This window comes from Chlamydomonas reinhardtii, chromosome 17 (assembly GCF_000002595.2).
Source record: "Chlamydomonas reinhardtii strain CC-503 cw92 mt+ chromosome 17, whole genome shotgun sequence".
Lineage (NCBI taxonomy): Eukaryota > Viridiplantae > Chlorophyta > Chlorophyceae > Chlamydomonadales > Chlamydomonadaceae > Chlamydomonas > Chlamydomonas reinhardtii.
The window spans coordinates 5682696-5700872 of NC_057020.1; the positions used below are offsets into that span (position 1 = coordinate 5682696).

Here is an 18177-nt window from a genome sequence, read left to right on the forward strand (position 1 = left end):
GGAGCGGGGCGCGGAGGGAGCAGGGGAGGAGCGGGTGCATTGTACCCGGTACGTGCTCCCCTAAGTCCTAACTTTGTACATCGGCTGCGCCCAATGCCCTCCTAAAGCCGATTGTGGAGTTCCTCGCTATCAAGGTCAAGAAGCTGGACAGTGACGCTACGGATGTGGAGGTGCTGTCCATGGAGCCCCTGATGCCGGCGCTCTTCCGCTCGGCCTTCCACCTCGCCAAGTTGCACCGGGTACGTATTTAGGCTAATGTATCGGTGGATTCGGGGTGGAGGGCGGGGCAGGGCGGGGCGTGGGCGCGGGCGTGGGCGTGGGCGTGGGCGTGGGCGCGGGCGCGGGCGCTGACCCTTCTGTTTCTGCCTACCTGCCTTCTTTGCAGCCCTTCTCGGACTTCCCGGACATCCTGCGCCTGCACGCGTCCAACGGCACGCCGGGCATCGTGTTCGGCGGCCCCTACGAGTCCGACACCGCCGTTGTCGACATGGTGGATTGCATGTCGTACGCGCTGGAGGCACAGATGAAGGTGGAGCTGGAGAACGCGCGAGCCATCACGGTCCTGGTGGACGAGTCCACTGATCGTGGCCGCAGCCACAACCTGGCCGTGTACGTGTCTTACGTGGGGCCTGGCTTCCGTGTTTACTGCCGGTTCCTCAAGCTGGTCCAGCTGGGCAGCAACTGCGACGCAGGCGCGCTGGAGAGCAAGCTGCTCGATGCCCTGAAGGTGCGCGAGTGCCCCGGGTGGGGGCACAATGGGGCTACAATCGGGCTTCGGGTAGTTTAAGGCACAACCCCCGGTGTTAAGGCGGTCCCTTCACTTGTAATCCGCATCGTTAAGGCGGCGTTCAGGCGGAAGTTGTTGGTGCTGACCTTTGTTTCATTCTGCTGCAGGGTTTCAACGTCGACCTGACCAAGCTGTTCGGCTTCACCAGCGATGGTGCCAGCGTCATGACCGGCGACCAGACCGGCCTGTCGGCTAGGATGCAGCTGCACAACCCGTTCATGCTCCGGTGCGTGTGCTTGGCGCACAAGCTCGCACTGTGTGTCGCCAACGTGTTCGCCACCTTTCCCGAGCTGGTGAAGCTGGACGCCACCATCACCACCATCACCGGCTACTTCGCCTTCTCCTGCAACCGCAAGGCCCGCCTTGACGAGCTGCTGGAGGCGCTGGAGGAGGAGGTCCTGACCGTGCTGCAGGTGCACAAGTAAGCAACCTTCGGCAGATAGTTACGTTCACTGACTGCACGGGGAATCGGTGCTCTCTGTGCGGTGGCTTTGTTGAAATTGGATGCCCGTTTATTAGCTGTCTCAGCCATGCTGATTATGCATTTGCATGATGCAGGGTCCGCTGGCTGTCCCGCGAGCGCGTGGTTACGCGGCTGCTCAAGCTGTACGACCCGCTGCTGGACTACTTCAAGGAGGAGGCTGAGGCGAACGAGAAGGGCGCGCAGGAGATCTACGACACACTGCGGTGAGTTGGCTGGGGGATGAGAGTTGAGGGGAACGGCATGGGTTGTCAGCATGAAGAGCGCGGCAAGCACGGCTTGAAGGGTGCGTGTTTGAGGGTGGACGGCTCACGTTATTGTGTGTATCAGTCCGCGTGCTTTCTGCTTACCGCTGTGCCCAACCCTTGCGGCAGGGAGGTGACCAACATACTCCATCTGCACTGCGTTGGGGAGGTGCTGACGGTGGTGTCCGGGCTGACCAAGGTGCTGCAAAGCCGCGAGCTGTCCTACCTGGACATCGAGGCCCAGGTGCTGACCACGCTGGAGGTCCTGGAGCGCGAGTACACCACCGGCAAGATGCTGAAGGACGGCCCCTTTGCGCGCCTTGTTTCAGAGCTGCGGGGCGCCAACGGCCTGTACCGCGGCAAGCACTGGATCTCGGTCAATGGTGTGGAGGACGGCCCCAACGAGTCGTTCGCAATCACCAGAATCGGCCTACTCGAGGTGCGGTCCACTATCAAGATCGTGACGGCCATCAACGATGACGTGCGTGGGCGCCTGCTCGGTGTTGTGGACGTCGCCAAGCACTTCAGAATGTTCGACCCCAACCAGATGGCCGCCATCGCCTCCACCCCGGCAGAGGGCTTGTACGGTGACATTGAGCTGGAGCAGCTGCTGGATTGGTACGGCATCGCGCACGATGGGCACCCTGCTGTTGTGGACGCCCAGCAGTGCCGGACCGAGTGGCTGAAGGCGCGGCGGAACCTGCTGCGTGCGGCTCAGGCGGCCAAGAGGGTTGTGGTGGCCAAGGCGGAGGAGGAGGCCAAGAAGGCGCCCCTGGCCAAGAAGGCTGTAGCCGCGGCGGCAGGCAAGACGGCCGCACCGCCTGCGACGGCCGCACCGCCTGCTGTGGCTGCACCGCCTGCTGCGGCCGCACCGCCTGCTGCGGCCGCGAACGTGCGCATCCCTACGCGCGATTTCTGGGCGCTACAGCTGTACAACCTCGAGCAGACGTCGCCCGCTCTCAGCTTGCTAGTAAACATCATGCTGGTGCTGCAGGCCACCAGCGTGGAGGTGGAGCGCGGCTTCAGCACCCAGAACTTGATCAAGACCAAGCAGCGAACCAGCCTTACCATGCAGAACCTTGACGCGCTCATGCGCGTCAGCCTGCTGGGTCCGGAGCTGGGCGACTACTCGGACTTCAACGGGAACTTGCTGGTGCCCTCGCTGAGGCGCTGGTTCGACAAGAAGAATCGCTGCCCAGCGCGGAGCTGCCACGGGCCGCGGACCGGGCAGCAGGCGGAGGGGGAGGGGCGCGGTTAGGGGTAGGGACAGCGGGAGGGGCAGGGGCAGGGGCACGGGTGGGGAGAGGGGCAGCGGGAGGTGCAGGTGCAGGGAGCGGGGAAGTGGGAGCGGCAGGTGCGCGGCTATGTTGAGGGCATGGTTGCGAAGGCTTTGTACAAGGACAGAAACTGGCTTTTAGGATGCGGACTGCGGCTTTTAGGATGCGGACTAACGGCGTTTAGGGAACTCTGTGTGAATATTGAGATGCATGCGCAAACAGGCAAGCTAGGATAGGCTCAAGAATCTCACACACGTCTGGCTTCCCGTCTGTTCGCGTTCACGTTCAGCAAGCAGTTTGATTAGCGTTTGCTGTCGCCACGATTATTTTACCGTACCGACGTGAAGGTCGAAGAGTTTGGGGGTCTTGCCCGCGGCGACACAGCCTGCATGCGTCCATCCCAAACATTCCCCTAAGACTTCAATGCTTATAGCACATGGTACGCGCCGTTGGGCAGGAGTTCTACATGTATACAACCCTGCGGAACATGTGGCTTTTGCCGTCTATCCTGCTACGGGCACCCGCCTGTCCCATTCGCCTTGCCCGCGGCGACACAGCCTGCATGCGTCCATCCCAAACATTCCCCTAAGACTTCAATGCTTATAGCACATGGTACGCGCCGTTGGGCAGGAGTTCTACATGTATACAACCCTGCGGAACATGTGGCTTTTGCCGTCTATCCTGCTACGGGCACCCGCCTGTCCCATTCGCCTTGCCCGCGGCGACACAGCCTGCATGCGTCCATCCCAAACATTCCCCTAAGACTTCAATGCTTATAGCACATGGTACGCGCCGTTGGGCAGGAGTTCTACATGTATACAACCCTGCGGAACATGTGGCTTTTGCCGTCTATCCTGCTACGGGCACCCGCCTGTCCCATTCGCCTTGCCCGCGGCGACACAGCCTGCATGCGTCCATCCCAAACATTCCCCTAAGACTTCAATGCTTATAGCACATGGTACGCGCCGTTGGGCAGGAGTTCTACATGTATACAACCCTGCGGAACATGTGGCTTTTGCCGTCTATCCTGCTACGGGCACCCGCCTGTCCCATTCGCCTTGCCCGCGGCGACACAGCCTGCATGCGTCCATCCCAAACATTCCCCTAAGACTTCAATGCTTATAGCACATGGTACGCGCCGTTGGGCAGGAGTTCTACATGTATACAACCCTGCGGAACATGTGGCTTTTGCCGTCTATCCTGCTACGGGCACCCGCCTGTCCCATTCGCCTTGCCCGCGGCGACACAGCCTGCATGCGTCCATCCCAAACATTCCCCTAAGACTTCAATGCTTATAGCACATGGTACGCGCCGTTGGGCAGGAGTTCTACACGCAGCGCGGTCCTGGCGGCTGGAAAGGCCTGGGTGGAGGCCGTGCCATCTGAGTGCCATCCGCGTGCCATCTGTCCTGAAAGTCTGCACGGAAGTCGAGAAGACGAACTCGACACAGCGACAGTCATTAACATATAATCATTCGTGTGCTGGAAGTAAATACGTCCACACGCTGTCTGCTGCGCAAGCTGTCACCCGACAATGTTTACAGCCTCTTTTGGCTTGCGAACAGCTGTTTCAGTGTCATAACATGCTCATCAGTACATCTAATGTAGCTCTGGGTACATTGGAGGCCTTGCAGCCATGGAACGGACTTGGAACGCACTTGAAATTGTGGACATCTCACCGCCCTTAACGGTCTATGCATACACACCTGGACAATGGCCTGCTTATTGGATGGTCTATGCATACACACCGACACACTGGCTTGGTTCTTGGATGGTCTATGCGTACACACCGGCATACCGGCTGGCTTGGTCGATGCATGGTTGCACCGTGCTCTGCACCGTGCTCGCGTGCTTTCCCGCGGCTGGTGTCAAGCCCGCAGGTGGTGGCGCGCTGTGTGCCTGGCCTACCCCCAAGGCCCACCGTGCTCGCGCCCTTTCCCGCGGCTGGTGTCAAGCCTGCAGGTGGTGACTCGCTGTGTGCCTGGCCTACCCCCAAGGCCCACCGTGCTCGCGCCCTTTCCCGCGGCTGGTGTCAAGCCTGCAGGTGGTGACTCGCTGTGTGCCTGGCCTATGCCCCAAGGCCCACCGTGCTCGCGCCCTTTCCCGCGGCTGGTGTCAAGCCTGCAGGTGGTGACGCGCTGTGTGCCTGGCCTACCCCCAAGGCCCACCGTGCTCGCGCCCTTTCCCGCGGCTGGTGTCAAGCCTGCAGGTGGTGACGCGCCGTGTGCCTGGCCTACGCCCCAAGGCCCACCGTGCTCGCGCCCTTTCCCGCGGCTGGTGTCAAGCTTGCAGGTGGTGGCGCGCTATGTGCCTGGCCTACGCCCCAAGGCCCACTGTGCTCGCGTGCTTTCCCGCGGCTGGTGTCAAGCCCGCAGGTGGTGGCGCGCTGTGTGCCTGGCCTACGCCCCAAGGCCCACCGTGCTCGCGCCCTTTCCCGCGGCTGGTGTCAAGCCTGCAGGTGGTGACGCGCTGTGTGCCTGGCCTACGCCCCAAGGCCCACCGTGCTCGCGCCCTTTCCCGCGGCTGGTGTCAAGCCTGCAGGTGGTGACGCGCTGTGTGCCTGGCCTACGCCCCAAGGCCCACCGTGCTCGCGCCCTTTCCCGCGGCTGGTGTCAAGCTTGCAGGTGGTGGCGCGCTATGTGCCTGGCCTACGCCCCAAGGCCCACTGTGCTCGCGCCCTTTCCCGCGGCTGGTGTCAAGCCTGCAGGTGGTGGCGCGCTGTGTGCCTGGCCTACGCCCCAAGGCCCACCGTGCTCGCGCCCTTTCCCGCGGCTGGTGTCAAGCCTGCAGGTGGTGACGCGCTGTGTGCCTGGCCTACGCCCCAAGGCCCACCGTGCTCGCGTGCTTTCCCGCGGCTGGTGTCAAGCCTGCAGGTGGTGGCGCGCTATGTGCCTGGCGTACGCCCCAAGGCCCACTGTGCTCGCGTGCTTTCCCGGGGCTGGTGTCAAGCCCGCAGGTGGTGGCGCGCTGTGTGCCTGGCCTACCCCCAAGGCCCACCGTGCTCGCGCCCTTTCCCGCGGCTGGTGTCAAGCCTGCAGGTGGTGACGCGCTGTGTGCCTGGCCTACGCCCCAAGGCCCACCGTGCTCGCGCCCTTTCCCGCGGCTGGTGTCAAGCTTGCAGGTGGTGGCGCGCTATGTGCCTGGCGTACGCCCCAAGGCCCACCGTGCTCGCGCCCTTTCCCGCGGCTGGTGTCAAGCCCGCAGGTGGTGGCGCGCTGTGTGCCTGGCCTACGCCCCAAGGCCCACTGTGCTCGCGCCCTTTCCCGCGGCTGGTGTCGAGCCCGCAGGTGGTGGCGCGCTGTGTGCCTGGCCTACCCCCAAGGCCCACCGTGCTCGCGCCCTTTCCCGCGGCTGGTGTCAAGCCTGCAGGTGGTGACGCGCCGTGTGCCTGGCCTACGCCCCAAGGCCCACTGTGCTCGCGCCCTTTCCCGCGGCTGCTGTGCCTGGCTGAGTGAAGATGCATGCTGGTGTGTTGACGCGTTCCGCGTGTTGACTGTCTCAGGCCGCTCCCGCATCACTGTAATGTTTGGGGGGTATCGGTAACTCCAGCTCTAAGGGACTCGAAGTCTGGCCCGGGCACTCCTCCGAAACAAGATACGCAGAGTTGAGGGCAGGCGTGGGCACCGGCGACGACGGCGGCCAGGGCCCGTTGGGGGCCACCGCCGCCACTCCGCCATTGCGCGCGCGAACCTGTGAACCCCAACTTGAAACTCCAACCCGTATTTCAGCTCGGCATGCGTGCCAACAGATCATGCATCGCTGTCGGCGCGCCCATCCCCCCCCGGCCGCCCGCTTCAGCCCCGTCTCCACCGCACGACTTCCTCTTGCCCCATAAAAGCTGTTTGCTGTCTGCTTACGGGTCTGGGCATCGGCTGCACCCTACGGGACCTCGCCAACCTGCCTTGAACCCTGTCCCATCACACGCCCCATAAAAACTGACATCATGATGTCCACACCGCGCTGCTCCAGGCTGACCTCCTCCGGGCTGGGCGGCTCCATTCAAAACAAGAGGCATTACCAAATCAAGAGGCATCGGGCCCGCGAATCCCGTTCCACGCGACGATGCCACCTAGGTTCAGCGGGTGGCAACGTTGGTGCTCTTGCGCTTATTTGGCTGCCGTTGCTGTTGCTGCATACTATTATTTACATTGTTCATGTTCCACCCCCTTGAGAGACCATTCACGCGATTCCTTTGCGACGTCGGCCCCCCGCCCCCCCCCCCCCGCCCCCCCGCCCCCCGCGCCTGTGCCTTGCAAACAAACTCCCCGCGCCTTCCCCCCGCCCCCCGCGCCGCACGGCGGCTCTAAAAGTGCACGGACACAGAAGTGAAGTGAAGGACACAGAAGTGAAGTGAAGGAAGTGGAAGTGAAAGTGAAAAAATGTCGGATTCGTACCTGAGCGCCAGCGTAGATGAGCAAAACTTCCCATCTTCACTGCGTAGATGCGGTCCCACGAATCCGCAGAATTTCACCTGCAATCTGAAGATGCACTTTCCAAAAATCCTAAAATGTATCTACCAAAAAGCGGAAATTTTCAAAATTTCTACAGTGTAGATGGAAGATACGGGCACTGGCAACGGTCCCGGCAGGCGATCCTCTGCAGCCAGAGACTCGGGAAGCGGCCGGCGGCGGCGCGTGCCGTTGCCGCCGATGCGGCGGATGGGCGTGCCGCTGGCGGCCTTGCCGCCCCTTGCGCCGGCGGCGGCACGTGAGCCGGACGGCCCCGCTGCCGCTGCTGCTGCTGCCGTGGAAGTGGGGGTGGACACTGGCGACACCGCAGCGGCTACATGCTTGGAGTCGGCCGCGCCGCCAGTCGCGCCGCCGCCCAACCCCCCTGCTGGGCTCGGGCCTGGCCCGGGGCCGGCGTCAGCGTCGGCGTCCGGAACACTGAGCTGCTCCTGCTGGACCGACGCCCCTGGATGCTCCAACCTGACGATCGGGATTGTGTCGGCGCCACAGATGCCATGGACACCGCTTCCGCTGGGAGCGCGCACAACAGCGGCCGGCGCCAGCGGCGATTGCGAAGAGCGCTGGTGCTGGCGTGGATGCTGTGTTTGGTGCGCTGCTGTCGCGTCTTGATGAAGCAGATTCGTCCTTGGCGCGTGGGCCTGGGGGCCGGGTGCCAGCGTTGGGAAATCCGGCGGCGCAGCTGCCGCCGCCACGGCCGCCGCAACCGCCGGCGTGCCCGCAAACGTGGGGAAGCCGCCGGCGCCCGCGCTGCCGCCACGACGCTGCTGCTGCTGTTGTTGTTGGTGGTGGTGCTGCTGCAGGTGGTGCCCCGGGTGCAGCGCCAGCAATGGCTGCAGCGCCTGTGGTAGATGCGAGACGCCCCGGGGCACCGGCAGCGGCTGTGCGACAGCCTGGGTCCCGCGGGGCCCGGGCATGACGCCGATGCCGTCCCGGAACGCCTGGGCGGAAGAGGCGCGACTTCTGCTCGCGCTCGCTGCACCGCCGCCAGAGGCGGCGGCGCCACCGGCGCCAACATCCGCGCTCAGCGCCGTTACGTAGCGCTGAGAGCCGCTGGCGGCACCGCCCGCGGCGGCCGCCGCCACCGCCGCCGCAGAAGCTCCGGCGGCGCCGCTGGCTGCACCCATGATGCTAAAGCTGCCGCCAGCGCTGCCGCTGCCGGGCTGCCACGTCGGCGCGAGACTGAGGCTGCCGGCTGGGCTGGTGCCCGCGCGGACGACGCTGGACACTACGCTCTGTGCACCCCCTCCGGCTGCGCCGCCACCGCCGTAGTTGACGGCGGCGCCACCTCCGGGGCCGAAAAGCGCCGCCAGGCGCTGAGCACTGCCAGCGGCACCGCTGCCGGCACGGACGCTGCCGCTGCCGGCGCGGACGTTTGTCGGGTAGGCAGCACCGGCCAGGCCCAAGCCTACGCGATGGCCTGAGCCGCCCAGGCTTGTATCACCAAGAGGGGACAGGTGACCTGAGAGCGGCTGACCGGCGGCGGCGCCGCCACCAGGGATGGCGCCGCCGTCGGAACCATGCAAGAGCTCAAACAGGGCAAGGTTGAGCTCTGCCTCAGCGCCCTCCAGCGCGAGGCTGTTTGCAGCCTCAGAAGGGCGCGGCAGCTGCTGCGCCTGCTGCGCCTGCTGCGCCTGCTGCGCCTGCCGTTGCTGCGCCTGCTGTTGCTGCAGTAATAGCTGCTGCTGCTGCTGCTGCTGATGCCGGTGCTGCTGTTGCTGCTGGAGATGGAGCTGCTGTTGTGCCGCCTGCTGTTGTTGGTCCTGCTGCTGCTGCTGCTGCTGCTGCTGTTGGGACTGTGGCTGCTGTTGGAACTGTGGCTGCTGCTGCTGCTGCTGTGACTGTTGCTGCTGCTGCTGCCGCTGCTGTGACTGTTGCTGCTGCATCATGAGCTGCCGCTGCAGCAGCTCAATCTGCTCCTGCTGCTGCCTCAGGAGCTGCTGCTGCTGCGCCAGCAGCTGCTGCGCGTCTGCCTGCTGTTGCGCCTGCAGCTGCTGCAGCTGCGTATCCGCTGCCACAAGCCCGCCGCCGCTGGCATCTGCGCCGCCGCCACCGGCCGTCACTGCTGGCGCGTGAGCAGGTGGCGGGCTGCTGCTGCCATCCATGAGCATTGCCGTAGCTGGCACCTGCTGCTGTTGCTGTAATTGATGGTGTAGTTGATGGTGTTGCGGCTCCACGGGTGTGCCGGGGCCCCAGAAGTCAGGCATATCTAACAGGGCATCAAGCGGGTCCGCGGTGGCGGCGACGCGGCTGGCGGCGGCGGCCGCCGTCGCGTCGAGCGCCGCAAAGGCGGCGGCGGCTGGGTGCTTCAGCTGTCGTCGTGACTGCAGTCCCAGCGTACCAGCGCGCTGCACGGGCTCACTAGGGGCGTGCAGCTCCAGCTGCTGGCGTTGCTGCTGCTGTTGCGGCGGAGGCTGCGCCGACGCCACATGCGGGTAGCTGGAGCTGCTGTCCACGCGGCGGCGCTTCGCGGGATCGCTGCCGTGGGCGGCGGCGGCGGCGGCTGTAGCAGCGCTGGCGGCACCCGCGGCAGCGCTGTTATTTTCTTGGTACGCGCCTGCCTCGGAGACTGCGACAGCGCCGTCCTCAGCTGTAGCAGCCGAGCTGGCGATGTGCAGCGACGCCACCGAGTTGATGAACGACGGTGACGTCTGCAACGCCAGGTTCGTGTAACCGCCGCCGCCACCAGCAGCAGCGCTGCCGCCGCCGCCGGTGGGGGTGCCCGCGGCAACGGCATCAGCGCCGCCGCCGGCGGCCGGCCCTGCCGGGAACCCGGCGCCCGGGTGCCAGGACGCGGCTCGGTTGATGCGGGAGGATGATGCGTACGAGCTGTCACTGCCAGGCGCCGGGCCGTACACGCCGTATGGATCATACACTGGGTAGCCCAGTCCAGAACCATACACTGGCGGCGGCGCCGTCGTGTGGCCGCCGCCGCTGCCGTACAAGGGCTCGTAACCTGCGCCCGGAGCGGCGCCGTAGTGCGGGTACGGCGGATGCAAGCCAAACTCATGGGGCGGCGGCGGCGCCAACGGATCCAGGGCAGATTCGGATCCAGCGCCCGCGTGCGCCGCCAGGCTGTACGGGTACGGCGGTTGGCCGCCACCGTAGCGCGGGTAGTACGGCGCCGGGTAGGTCGGCGGGCGGACCATTGGCGGCGGCGGCGCGTGTTGGTGGCCCGTTTGTCGGCGCGGCAGTAGCAGCGACAGCGGCGCAGCCTGTGCCGAGGCAGGGCGGTAGGACGGCTGCTGCTGCGGTAGCGACTGGTCCAGAGCCGGCACCGCCGCCGCCGTGTCAGCAGCAGCCCCCGGCGGAAGCGACCAGGCACGTACGTTGATGTCGCCTGCGCCTGCTAACGCCGTGGCGGCTGCAGCCGAGCTCCCGGCGCCGAACGGGCGCTTGATCGGGGAGCTGCGCGGGGAGGCTGGCTGTAGCAGCACCTGCGTTCCGCCGCCTGTGCCGAATCGCGGCTGCCCCAATCCCCGGCCGGCTGTAGCGCCGCCCAAGCCCGTGCTGCTAGCCTGCAGGCCAGGATTCGGCCCGGGGGCCATGCTGAGTGACAGGGAGCGTGTCAGCGGCGAGCTGCCTGCCATCGCAGCCGCCCCGCCTGCGTCGCGCTGGGCGAAGTGGGCCGCCAATGATGAACCCGACTGCCCTGGCTCCGCCACGGCACCGCCTGTGCCTGCGGCGGCACCCGAAGACCAGGTGCCGTGCACGGACGCTAGCATGGCAGACTCCTGGGCGTTCTGGGGACCCAGCGTTTGGAAGGCAAACGGCGAGGGCGGCAGTGGCTGCCCGTTCCCACGCAGCCCGGCGCTCGGCAGGTTCGGCAGGGACGCTTCCATTTATATGACGTGACTGCGTCGTCGTTAAGGGGCAGCGGTCACAAAGACCCTGCGCGGTTTGCAGTGACCAGCCAGCACCCCTACAAAAAAGGAAATGCAAAGCAAGACCGGTCGAAATGGGTCACCTAAGCCCACGAGCAACCAGGCAATGCAGGCAGAATAGCATGAGGTATTATGTCACAGAAGCTGACAGCCCAAAGCATCCGGTGCTAGGACAAACAAAGCCGGGAATGGGATGAAAACCTGCCGCAGCGTTTACAACAGGCCCCTCGTCTATGTCACGAGAGCAGCAGTTGTAAAAGACAACTTGAAGAAGTGCTGAGTACAGGCCCCGGGGCGTCAAGGACACTGGCCACGAAGCAAACAGAGAACCTGAGACCATTGCCTGCTTTCTCACGTCACACATACTGAATGTAAGTTTTAGGTGCTCCCTCCTTTGTACGCGGAGCAAAACACGACGTCGTCGGCCAAGTTTGTGCTGTGCGTTTCGCGGGATGCAAAACTGCTGCTTGCAACCAGAAGCAAAACTTATGCAAGCGACTTCTATGTGTCCTGCTGTGCACGAAATTGAGTTGCCGCAAACTCGAGTTCGCGCTTCGTGTTGTGAGATGCCATGATATATATTTACGATAGGTTATTAGGCTAGGCTTCCTATACGTAGAATAAGGACATTCACGGAAAACGGGCTCGGGTCTTGGACTCGGACAATCATGCTAGTCATAATTCGACACTAGTCCCCGCTGTCTCCTCAGCAGGCGCGACGGCAACAGAAATTGACATCCCTTAACTTCTGAGATTCAAATGAATCTTCTTGTATTCATCAGACACTGCGTTGCGGCGTCCATTTGCTCGCTCGGACTGTTGGGGGCAGTCGTGCGCAGCCTGGGCGTGTTGCAAGTATATTGAATTACGCTGCGCCGTCTGGAACGACTGCCCTCTCCTGCGCTCGCGCGAGCAAGGCGCGGCGCGGCACCGAGTACATAAAAAGGTAGACTTCGCAACCTGTCGCAACTTTAACTGGCGGTCAAAAACTAACTGCCGACGCTTCTGCGCCGCTTGATATTCCTTGCGATATTTGTGCGGGGATTAAACCTTGCTCATACCAGTTGCAAGTAAGTTCCAGAGGCGGGCAAGCCAGCGGCTCTGAGTCTGTACGCAATTCCAGCAGCCCGGCGCTTCCCACAGCGCTTCCCAACTTCGACATCCCTCGAACTCGTCGCGCTCGTTTCCAAAATTCCTAGTGCCGGGCCAGGCCAGCCTCCCGCTGCCCCCGCCCACGCACTGCAGCTGTCGCAGCAGCAGCCGCAGCAGCCCCCGCAGCAGCCCAAGCCTGACGCCCTACCGACGGCCCCGCCGCCCCCCAAGCAGATACGCTGCCGCTGCCACCACCATCGCCGCCGCCGCAGCCGCCGCTGCCGTCGCCGCCGCCGGCTGCTCCCGCAGCTGTCGCGCCAATGCGCTGACAGCGCCCAGCAGCCCCCCAGCCGCCGCCGGCGCCGCCGCCGCGCCAGCGCCGCCGCCATTCCTGGCGCCTGCACGTCGAACGGGTCGTGACGGGTTGTGGCAGGTTCATTCGACGATGCTCCATGCCAGCGGGTGCTTGCTAGGCGCATGCACCTAGCTACTCATTTTTAACGCTATTTGGCAATGTTGGTCCAATAGCCACAACGCCAACAGCAACAACATGCACACCCGACGCGCGCCATTCCCACACCCCGACCCATATGGCGTCTGTTGAGTGTCATTCTTGTTGGGAATGGTGGAAACACCCCACCCACCCCCACCCACGGGGCGCACTCTGGCGGGCCGTATGGCAAATCCTTGCAAGGCCTGGGCGGGCCACGTGTGGGCGGGTGCACAACTAATCCCCATCGAGCTACAACAAGCGGCAGAGCGCCGTGAAGTGTGCTTGCAGATGGCGTGATCCAATTCCAAATCCTCGTCCGAGTGCATGCGGGGTTGTCGGGACGTATCGGCCCCGCCGGTGGACCAGGGGTTATCAGCATAGGGGGCCCAACCGTGTCCACTAGCCCGCGTCTAGAATGCCCCACATTTGCAAACCATGCTTTCGGAACAGTCCAATTCATGCGCCCAAACTCATACCAGTGGCATCTATAAGCTGTCATATGTACTGCAAACAAGTCTGGGAGTTATCGTAGGTCAGTAGCCAGTAGGGGGCCGTGCCGAAGTGCGCCCCGTGTGCCCCATGACGCCGTGCGTGCCCACCCCCACCACGCCACAAACACACCACACCCGCATGCCCACGCCGCCATCCCCCACACACAAGCACCCTCATCCCCCCTGTGCTCCGCCGTTTTAGTTGGTTTTGGTTTAGTTTGGGCTGGTATTTACAACCCCCCTGTGCGCTCTGTATGCGGGCTTGCTACGGGTTCCTCCGATTCCCGTGTATCCCGGGCTTGGAATCGATTACCCCATCACACCATCACCACCCATCCCCGCCGCACCCCACCCCCTTCGTGCCTCCGGTTTCGCTGTTTCCTAGGCGAACCCAACTCGGCCCCGCCCCCGCCGCCGCCCCCGCCCCTGCCCCCGCCCCCGCCCCCACCCCCGCCCCCACCCCCGCCCCCACCCCCGCCCCCGCCCCCGCCCCCGCCCCCGCCCCCGCCCCCGCCCCCGCCCGCACCTGCGGGCCTCGGCTTGGCGCTCATCCACAGCGCCGCGGCGTCTGCGCCCCACAGCATGGACGCCACGCCGCCCTCGCTGGAGTTGAGCTGGCGGCGGCTGGTGCCCATCAGGGAGGCGCGGGCGCCCGGCTGCGGCGCCGCCTGCGTGCGTTGGTTGGTTAGTTGGTTGGTTGGTTGGTGGTTGGGTGGGTGGGTGGGTGGGTTGGACGGAGAGGGGCAGCACGGGAAGGCGCGTGCGCGTGCGCCAGAGGTGCGTGGAACGTGCCGTTCGGCGCGCCGAGCCAGGAGCTGACGTGTGCACGTGCGCACGTGTGTGCTCATGCGCACGTGCATCCTTGCCGAGGTCCTGACATGTGCGCTTCCCTAGGTCTGTCCAGCCGGATCCCTGCACTGCCGGATGCCCCCGGCCCCTTGCCTCCTGCCACCCCGCCGCTTCGTCTCCTGCCGCCCGCCCCCTCGTCTCCTGCCGCTCCTGTCCCTCGTGTGCCGTCTGTCCCGCCCCGCCCCGCCCTGCCCCCTTCCCTCCCGCAGCAGTCATGTCCCTCCCTCCCCCTGCATAGGATTGGGACCTCTTCACGGGTCTCGGGAATACAACGAACCCCCTCCCTGCACCTCTACCCCCACCCCCCGGCTCCCAGCTCTCACCTGCCCCGGGCTGAGCGCCTCCGGCGGCGCCCCGCCGCTGGTGCTGGTTCCCACCTCGCTGGCCTCCACGTATTTGAGGGTGGCCAGGAACAGATCCATGTCCTCGGCGTAGGCAAACACCTGGGGGGAGGGAGAGGGGGAGGAGGGAAGGAGCAGGGGAGGAACAGGGGAGGAGGGAGGGTGGGAGGAGGGGAGGAGGGAGGCAGCGGCGGCATCAGCGATAGCGGCTTCAGCAGCGGCGGAGGACAGAGGTGGAAAGCAAGGAGGGAGGAGAGGCAAGGACAGAGGAGGGAGGAGCAGGGTTTCTAGGCATGGCAGCGTGGGGAGCCGGGGAGGAGGTGAGTTGGCGCGCAGCACCGCCGCGCCACTGCCCCCTTTCACGCCCCCCCCCCAGCCTGCCACGGTCTACCATATTCCGCTACTACGGTAGTCCTAGTCATACATGTAACCTGACTGCGCGACTGTTTCCTTACGGGATTGGTTCAACGTTAAGCCCCTCTCACCCCCCCCCCCACCCGCCCCGGGTGTCTCACCACGTGCGCGGGCCCCCACTCCAGCGCGCGCGCGTTGCGCTGGCAGCGCATGACCGTGGGCAGCCCCCTCATGGAGTACAGGAACTGGCTGCCCTGAAGCAGCTGCAGCCTGTGGGGAGCCATGAGGGGGGGGGGAGGAGGCGCCGGCAGGCAGACAGGCAGGCAGGCAGGCAGGCAGGCAGGACGTGTATATGTGCTTGTTGAAGGGGAAAGAGAACGTGACTGTGTGTTAGGAGAGCACAAAGGGACAAGGTTGACACGGTGCGCATGCGGATGCCCCCAAGCAAACAGCGGGCCGTGACGTGTGTGCGTGTGTGTGTGTGCGCGCGCATGAAGTTGGGGCAGTGCGTTAGGTGCTGTTCTGTGAAGCCGATGTTTTGTGCATGCGCGTGTGTGCACGTATGCACGTGTGTGCTCAATTGGTGCATGCGCCCAAGTGCGGAGCCGCCCGCCGGCCCCCCCCCCTGCCCGCCCCTGCGCTCCTGCGCCCCAGCACCCGCCTGTACGACAGCGCGTGCGGGCGCTTGCGTGTGAACTTGGGGCTGGGCGGCTCGTACTTGAAGCTGAGCTGCTGGTCCGAGCCCACAGCAGTCAGCGTGAAGCCTGCAGCGGGGCGAGGGGAGGCAGAGGCAGAGGCAGCGGGGCGAGGCAGAGGCAGAGGCAGAGGCAGAGGCAGGGGGAGTAAAGGCCATAAGTACCGTACATTGTGACAGTGGGGCTGAGTGGGGCGGAGATAGACAGAGGGAAAGGGACAGAGAGGGTGAAGAGTTCTATGGGAGGGGTTTTCAAGGAAAAGCAGTTGGGGCGTTGTTCTCACCAATCCCGGGAAGCCACAAGAGACACGCGGGTCATTAGGTCGGGAAGCGGGGCGGGAGTGCTGTGCCCAAGCTGTCAGTCCCGGGGGAGGCAGGAGCGTGTCTACCTAAATCCCAGCATGAGTATCCAGACGCCAGCGGGTTGCTGAGCAGGCACTGCCCCTCGCCCCCATCCCCACGACAGTTGGGACATGCTCGTTGGCCCCCGGCATGCTCCTTGCGCCCGCGCACAACCCACAACACACAGCCCGCCCCCCCAAACACACAGCGCAGCGACCCAACCCCGGCCCCGGCCCCGGCCACACGCAACCCATGTTTCAGTTGGGTTTGCAGTAAAATACCTCTTCCCCCCCCTCCCCCGCCCCTGCCCTCACCTGCGCCACTGGGCGCCGCCGCCAGCTCCGCAAGGTGCCCGTCCAGCACCACCGCTGGCCGGTAGCCCTGGGGGGGGGCGGGTAAGCCATGTGAACGGGGGGATTGAAGATACCAGCCCAAACTGAACCAAACCGGGGGGTTGGGGAGGCGGGAAAGCACCCGCACCCGCACCCGCAAAGGGGCCCAGGCGCCGGGCCGTGGGCACTGAAGCCTGCGCGACAGCAGCGCCGCAGCCCGCCACACGGCCCCTCCACACGCCCGTCTGCCCGCAGGCCGCGGCCCACTGCCGCCCCAACTCACCCTCCCAACCACGCTCCCACCCACACCTTGGCCGCCCCAGCATTCCCAGGCGCCTCCCAAGCGTCCCCGCTGTCGTCCCTCTATCGGTACTAACACCACTGTCGCTCCCCCCTCCCTCCACCCCTCGCCCGCCCCCCGCTCCTCCCCCCGGCCCCCCCGTCCTAACCTTGCTCCTCCCCTCGCCGCCCTCGCCACACCTCGCTCCCCCCGCTCCTCCCCTTGATCCTCCCCTTACTCCTCCCGCTGTCGCTCCTGTTCCGCCCGCTCACCTGCACAGCCTTGGAAACCGCCGCCACCACAAACACCTGGCTGCGTGTGAACACGTTGGACCTGTGCAGGGAGGAGGAGGGGGAAGGCAGGTGGTCAGGAGGGAAGAGCGGTGGGGAGGTGAGAGCTGGTGGGAGGAAGAGGGAGGAGAGGGACAGGAGCAGGGAAGGGAGGTGGGGAGGTAGCGATGGAGAGCGGTGGTGGGGAGTAGCGCCTACGGTTTGCGTAAGTTGAAAGTTGAAACCAAACTCCCACATGTACCGAAAGCTCGCAGGGGTGTTTGCGGATTGTGTTGCACGGTATCCAGCCAGGGGACGGGTCTGTGGCGCCTCCAGGCCGGCATGGACGGAGCCAGCGCCGTGCGTGCATCCGGACAAGGCCAAGTAACCACGACGGCCACACAAACACACACACACACACACACACACACACACACACACACACACACACACACACATACACACACACACACACACACACACACACACGCGGTGTGCCACTAGCCCGCACGCCGCACCGTGCGACTGCAGCCCCCTGCGACATGCGTGGCGGCGTGCCGTGCATGTGCATGTGCGCCAGGCAGCAGTCGCCATGCATGCGGTACGGTGATGCACACATGCCGACATGGGCCACGGGCCATGCGTGTGTGCGTACCAGGCCGAGCACACGCCAGCACTCTGACGCGCTGCAGCTGTACCGCGTGCTAGAAGGCGCCAGCGGAGACCGCTGCCCCCTGCTCGCGCGTAACAACACTCCCCCCTCTTTCGGCCCTTCCTGGGCGGCCTCCCGGACCAGTGCCTCGCCCCTTCATGCCTTTTGTCGCCTACTAAGAGTATGGTGTCAGCATGCCCCCCCTCTACGTCTTGCATGGACAGCCACCTTCCTTGCCTCCGCGCCATTGCAGTGCCGAGACAGGCGGCACGACAGGTGGCGTTACAGTCCCGCGCATTTCTGCGTTGACCCTCGCGTGTCCAGTCCACGATACAACCCCCGCCTTGCCCGACAAGGCATTACAGGCGCCCGATTCTCCTCTTATAACTATGAGCCATCGTGCAGATTTGCAGAAAACACGGCGATGAACGAGTACCGGGGCCCGGCATGTGGACATGCAATAGCGCGATACTCACGTCTCGGGCTCATCTTCCTCCTCACTCCCCGTGTCTTCCTCCACGTTGATGATTTCGGGGACGTCCTCGGTATAAGGCGTCGCTGGACCTTGTGACTGCTCGCTGTGTTCCGAGTGCAAGCGAGTAAGCAGAAGGTTTGGTAGTGTTTTCATTGGCGTCTCCATGTCGCCGTATTGCCGGGAATTACTGTATGTGAGCAGCGCAATTCGCACAGCACAAGGCCCCTCAAGTGCGTTTCGTAGCAGCTCAAACTATATACATGCAGAATTGTCAAGTGAAAGCATATGTTTACGCCGTCAGCCACTGTGATAACGGGACTTCACAAAGAATTGCAGTTGAACCTCTCTGCATGGGGCGAACGATCAACTTTCCC

At 64.6% G+C, this 18177-nt stretch overlaps 3 protein-coding genes across 3 annotated transcripts; 1 reads left to right on the forward strand and 2 right to left on the reverse strand.

Moving 5' to 3' along the window:
* The first annotated feature begins 75 nt into the window (after window positions 1–75).
* On the forward strand, window positions 76–3127 carry CHLRE_17g738650v5 (uncharacterized protein). The gene is made up of 5 exons (XM_043072600.1): window positions 76–239; window positions 386–727; window positions 895–1208; window positions 1346–1474; window positions 1643–3127. The coding sequence occupies exons 1-5, from the start codon at window positions 180–182 to the stop codon at window positions 2769–2771; spliced, it is 1974 nt and encodes a 657-aa protein (XP_042915059.1). The 5' UTR covers window positions 76–179; the 3' UTR covers window positions 2772–3127.
* Window positions 3128–6472: 3345 nt separating this feature from the next.
* CHLRE_17g738700v5 (uncharacterized protein) lies at window positions 6473–11758 on the reverse strand. Its single transcript, XM_043072601.1, has one exon. It carries the CDS (start codon window positions 11095–11097, stop codon window positions 7303–7305), a length of 3795 nt encoding a protein of 1264 aa, XP_042915060.1. The 5' UTR covers window positions 11098–11758; the 3' UTR covers window positions 6473–7302.
* A 54-nt stretch (window positions 11759–11812) lies between these two features.
* Window positions 11813–18091, reverse strand: CHLRE_17g738751v5 (uncharacterized protein). Its single transcript, XM_043072602.1, has 8 exons — window positions 17805–18091; window positions 16680–16740; window positions 16110–16176; window positions 15421–15523; window positions 14921–15029; window positions 14388–14507; window positions 13742–13883; window positions 11813–12629 (listed from the first exon to the last, which is right to left on the reverse strand). Exons 1-8 carry the CDS (start codon window positions 17966–17968, stop codon window positions 12436–12438), a joined length of 960 nt encoding a protein of 319 aa, XP_042915061.1. The 5' UTR covers window positions 17969–18091; the 3' UTR covers window positions 11813–12435.
* Window positions 18092–18177: the final 86 nt, after the last annotated feature.

What these genes read in the sequence shown, in the direction of transcription:
- CHLRE_17g738700v5 (XM_043072601.1), bottom strand. Translation starts at nt 11,097, where the DNA reads ATGGAAGCGTCCCTGCCGAACCTGCCGAGCGCCGGGCTGCGTGGGAAC.
- CHLRE_17g738751v5 (XM_043072602.1), bottom strand. Translation starts at nt 17,968, where the DNA reads ATGGAGACGCCAATGAAAACACTACCAAACCTTCTGCTTACTCGCTTG. An exon ending in GAGGAAGATGAGCCCGAGAC is followed by an intron (nt 16,741 to 17,804) that starts GTGAGTATCGCG and finishes CTCCCTGCACAG; the next exon opens with GTCCAACGTGTTCACACGCA. An exon ending in CCGCACGCGCTGTCGTACAG is followed by an intron (nt 15,030 to 15,420) that starts GCGGGTGCTGGG and finishes GGCTCCCCACAG; the next exon opens with GCTGCAGCTGCTTCAGGGCA.
- CHLRE_17g738650v5 (XM_043072600.1), top strand. Translation starts at nt 180, where the DNA reads ATGGAGCCCCTGATGCCGGCGCTCTTCCGCTCGGCCTTCCACCTCGCC. An exon ending in ACCTCGCCAAGTTGCACCGG is followed by an intron (nt 240 to 385) that starts GTACGTATTTAG and finishes CCTTCTTTGCAG; the next exon opens with CCCTTCTCGGACTTCCCGGA. An exon ending in AGCTGCTCGATGCCCTGAAG is followed by an intron (nt 728 to 894) that starts GTGCGCGAGTGC and finishes ATTCTGCTGCAG; the next exon opens with GGTTTCAACGTCGACCTGAC.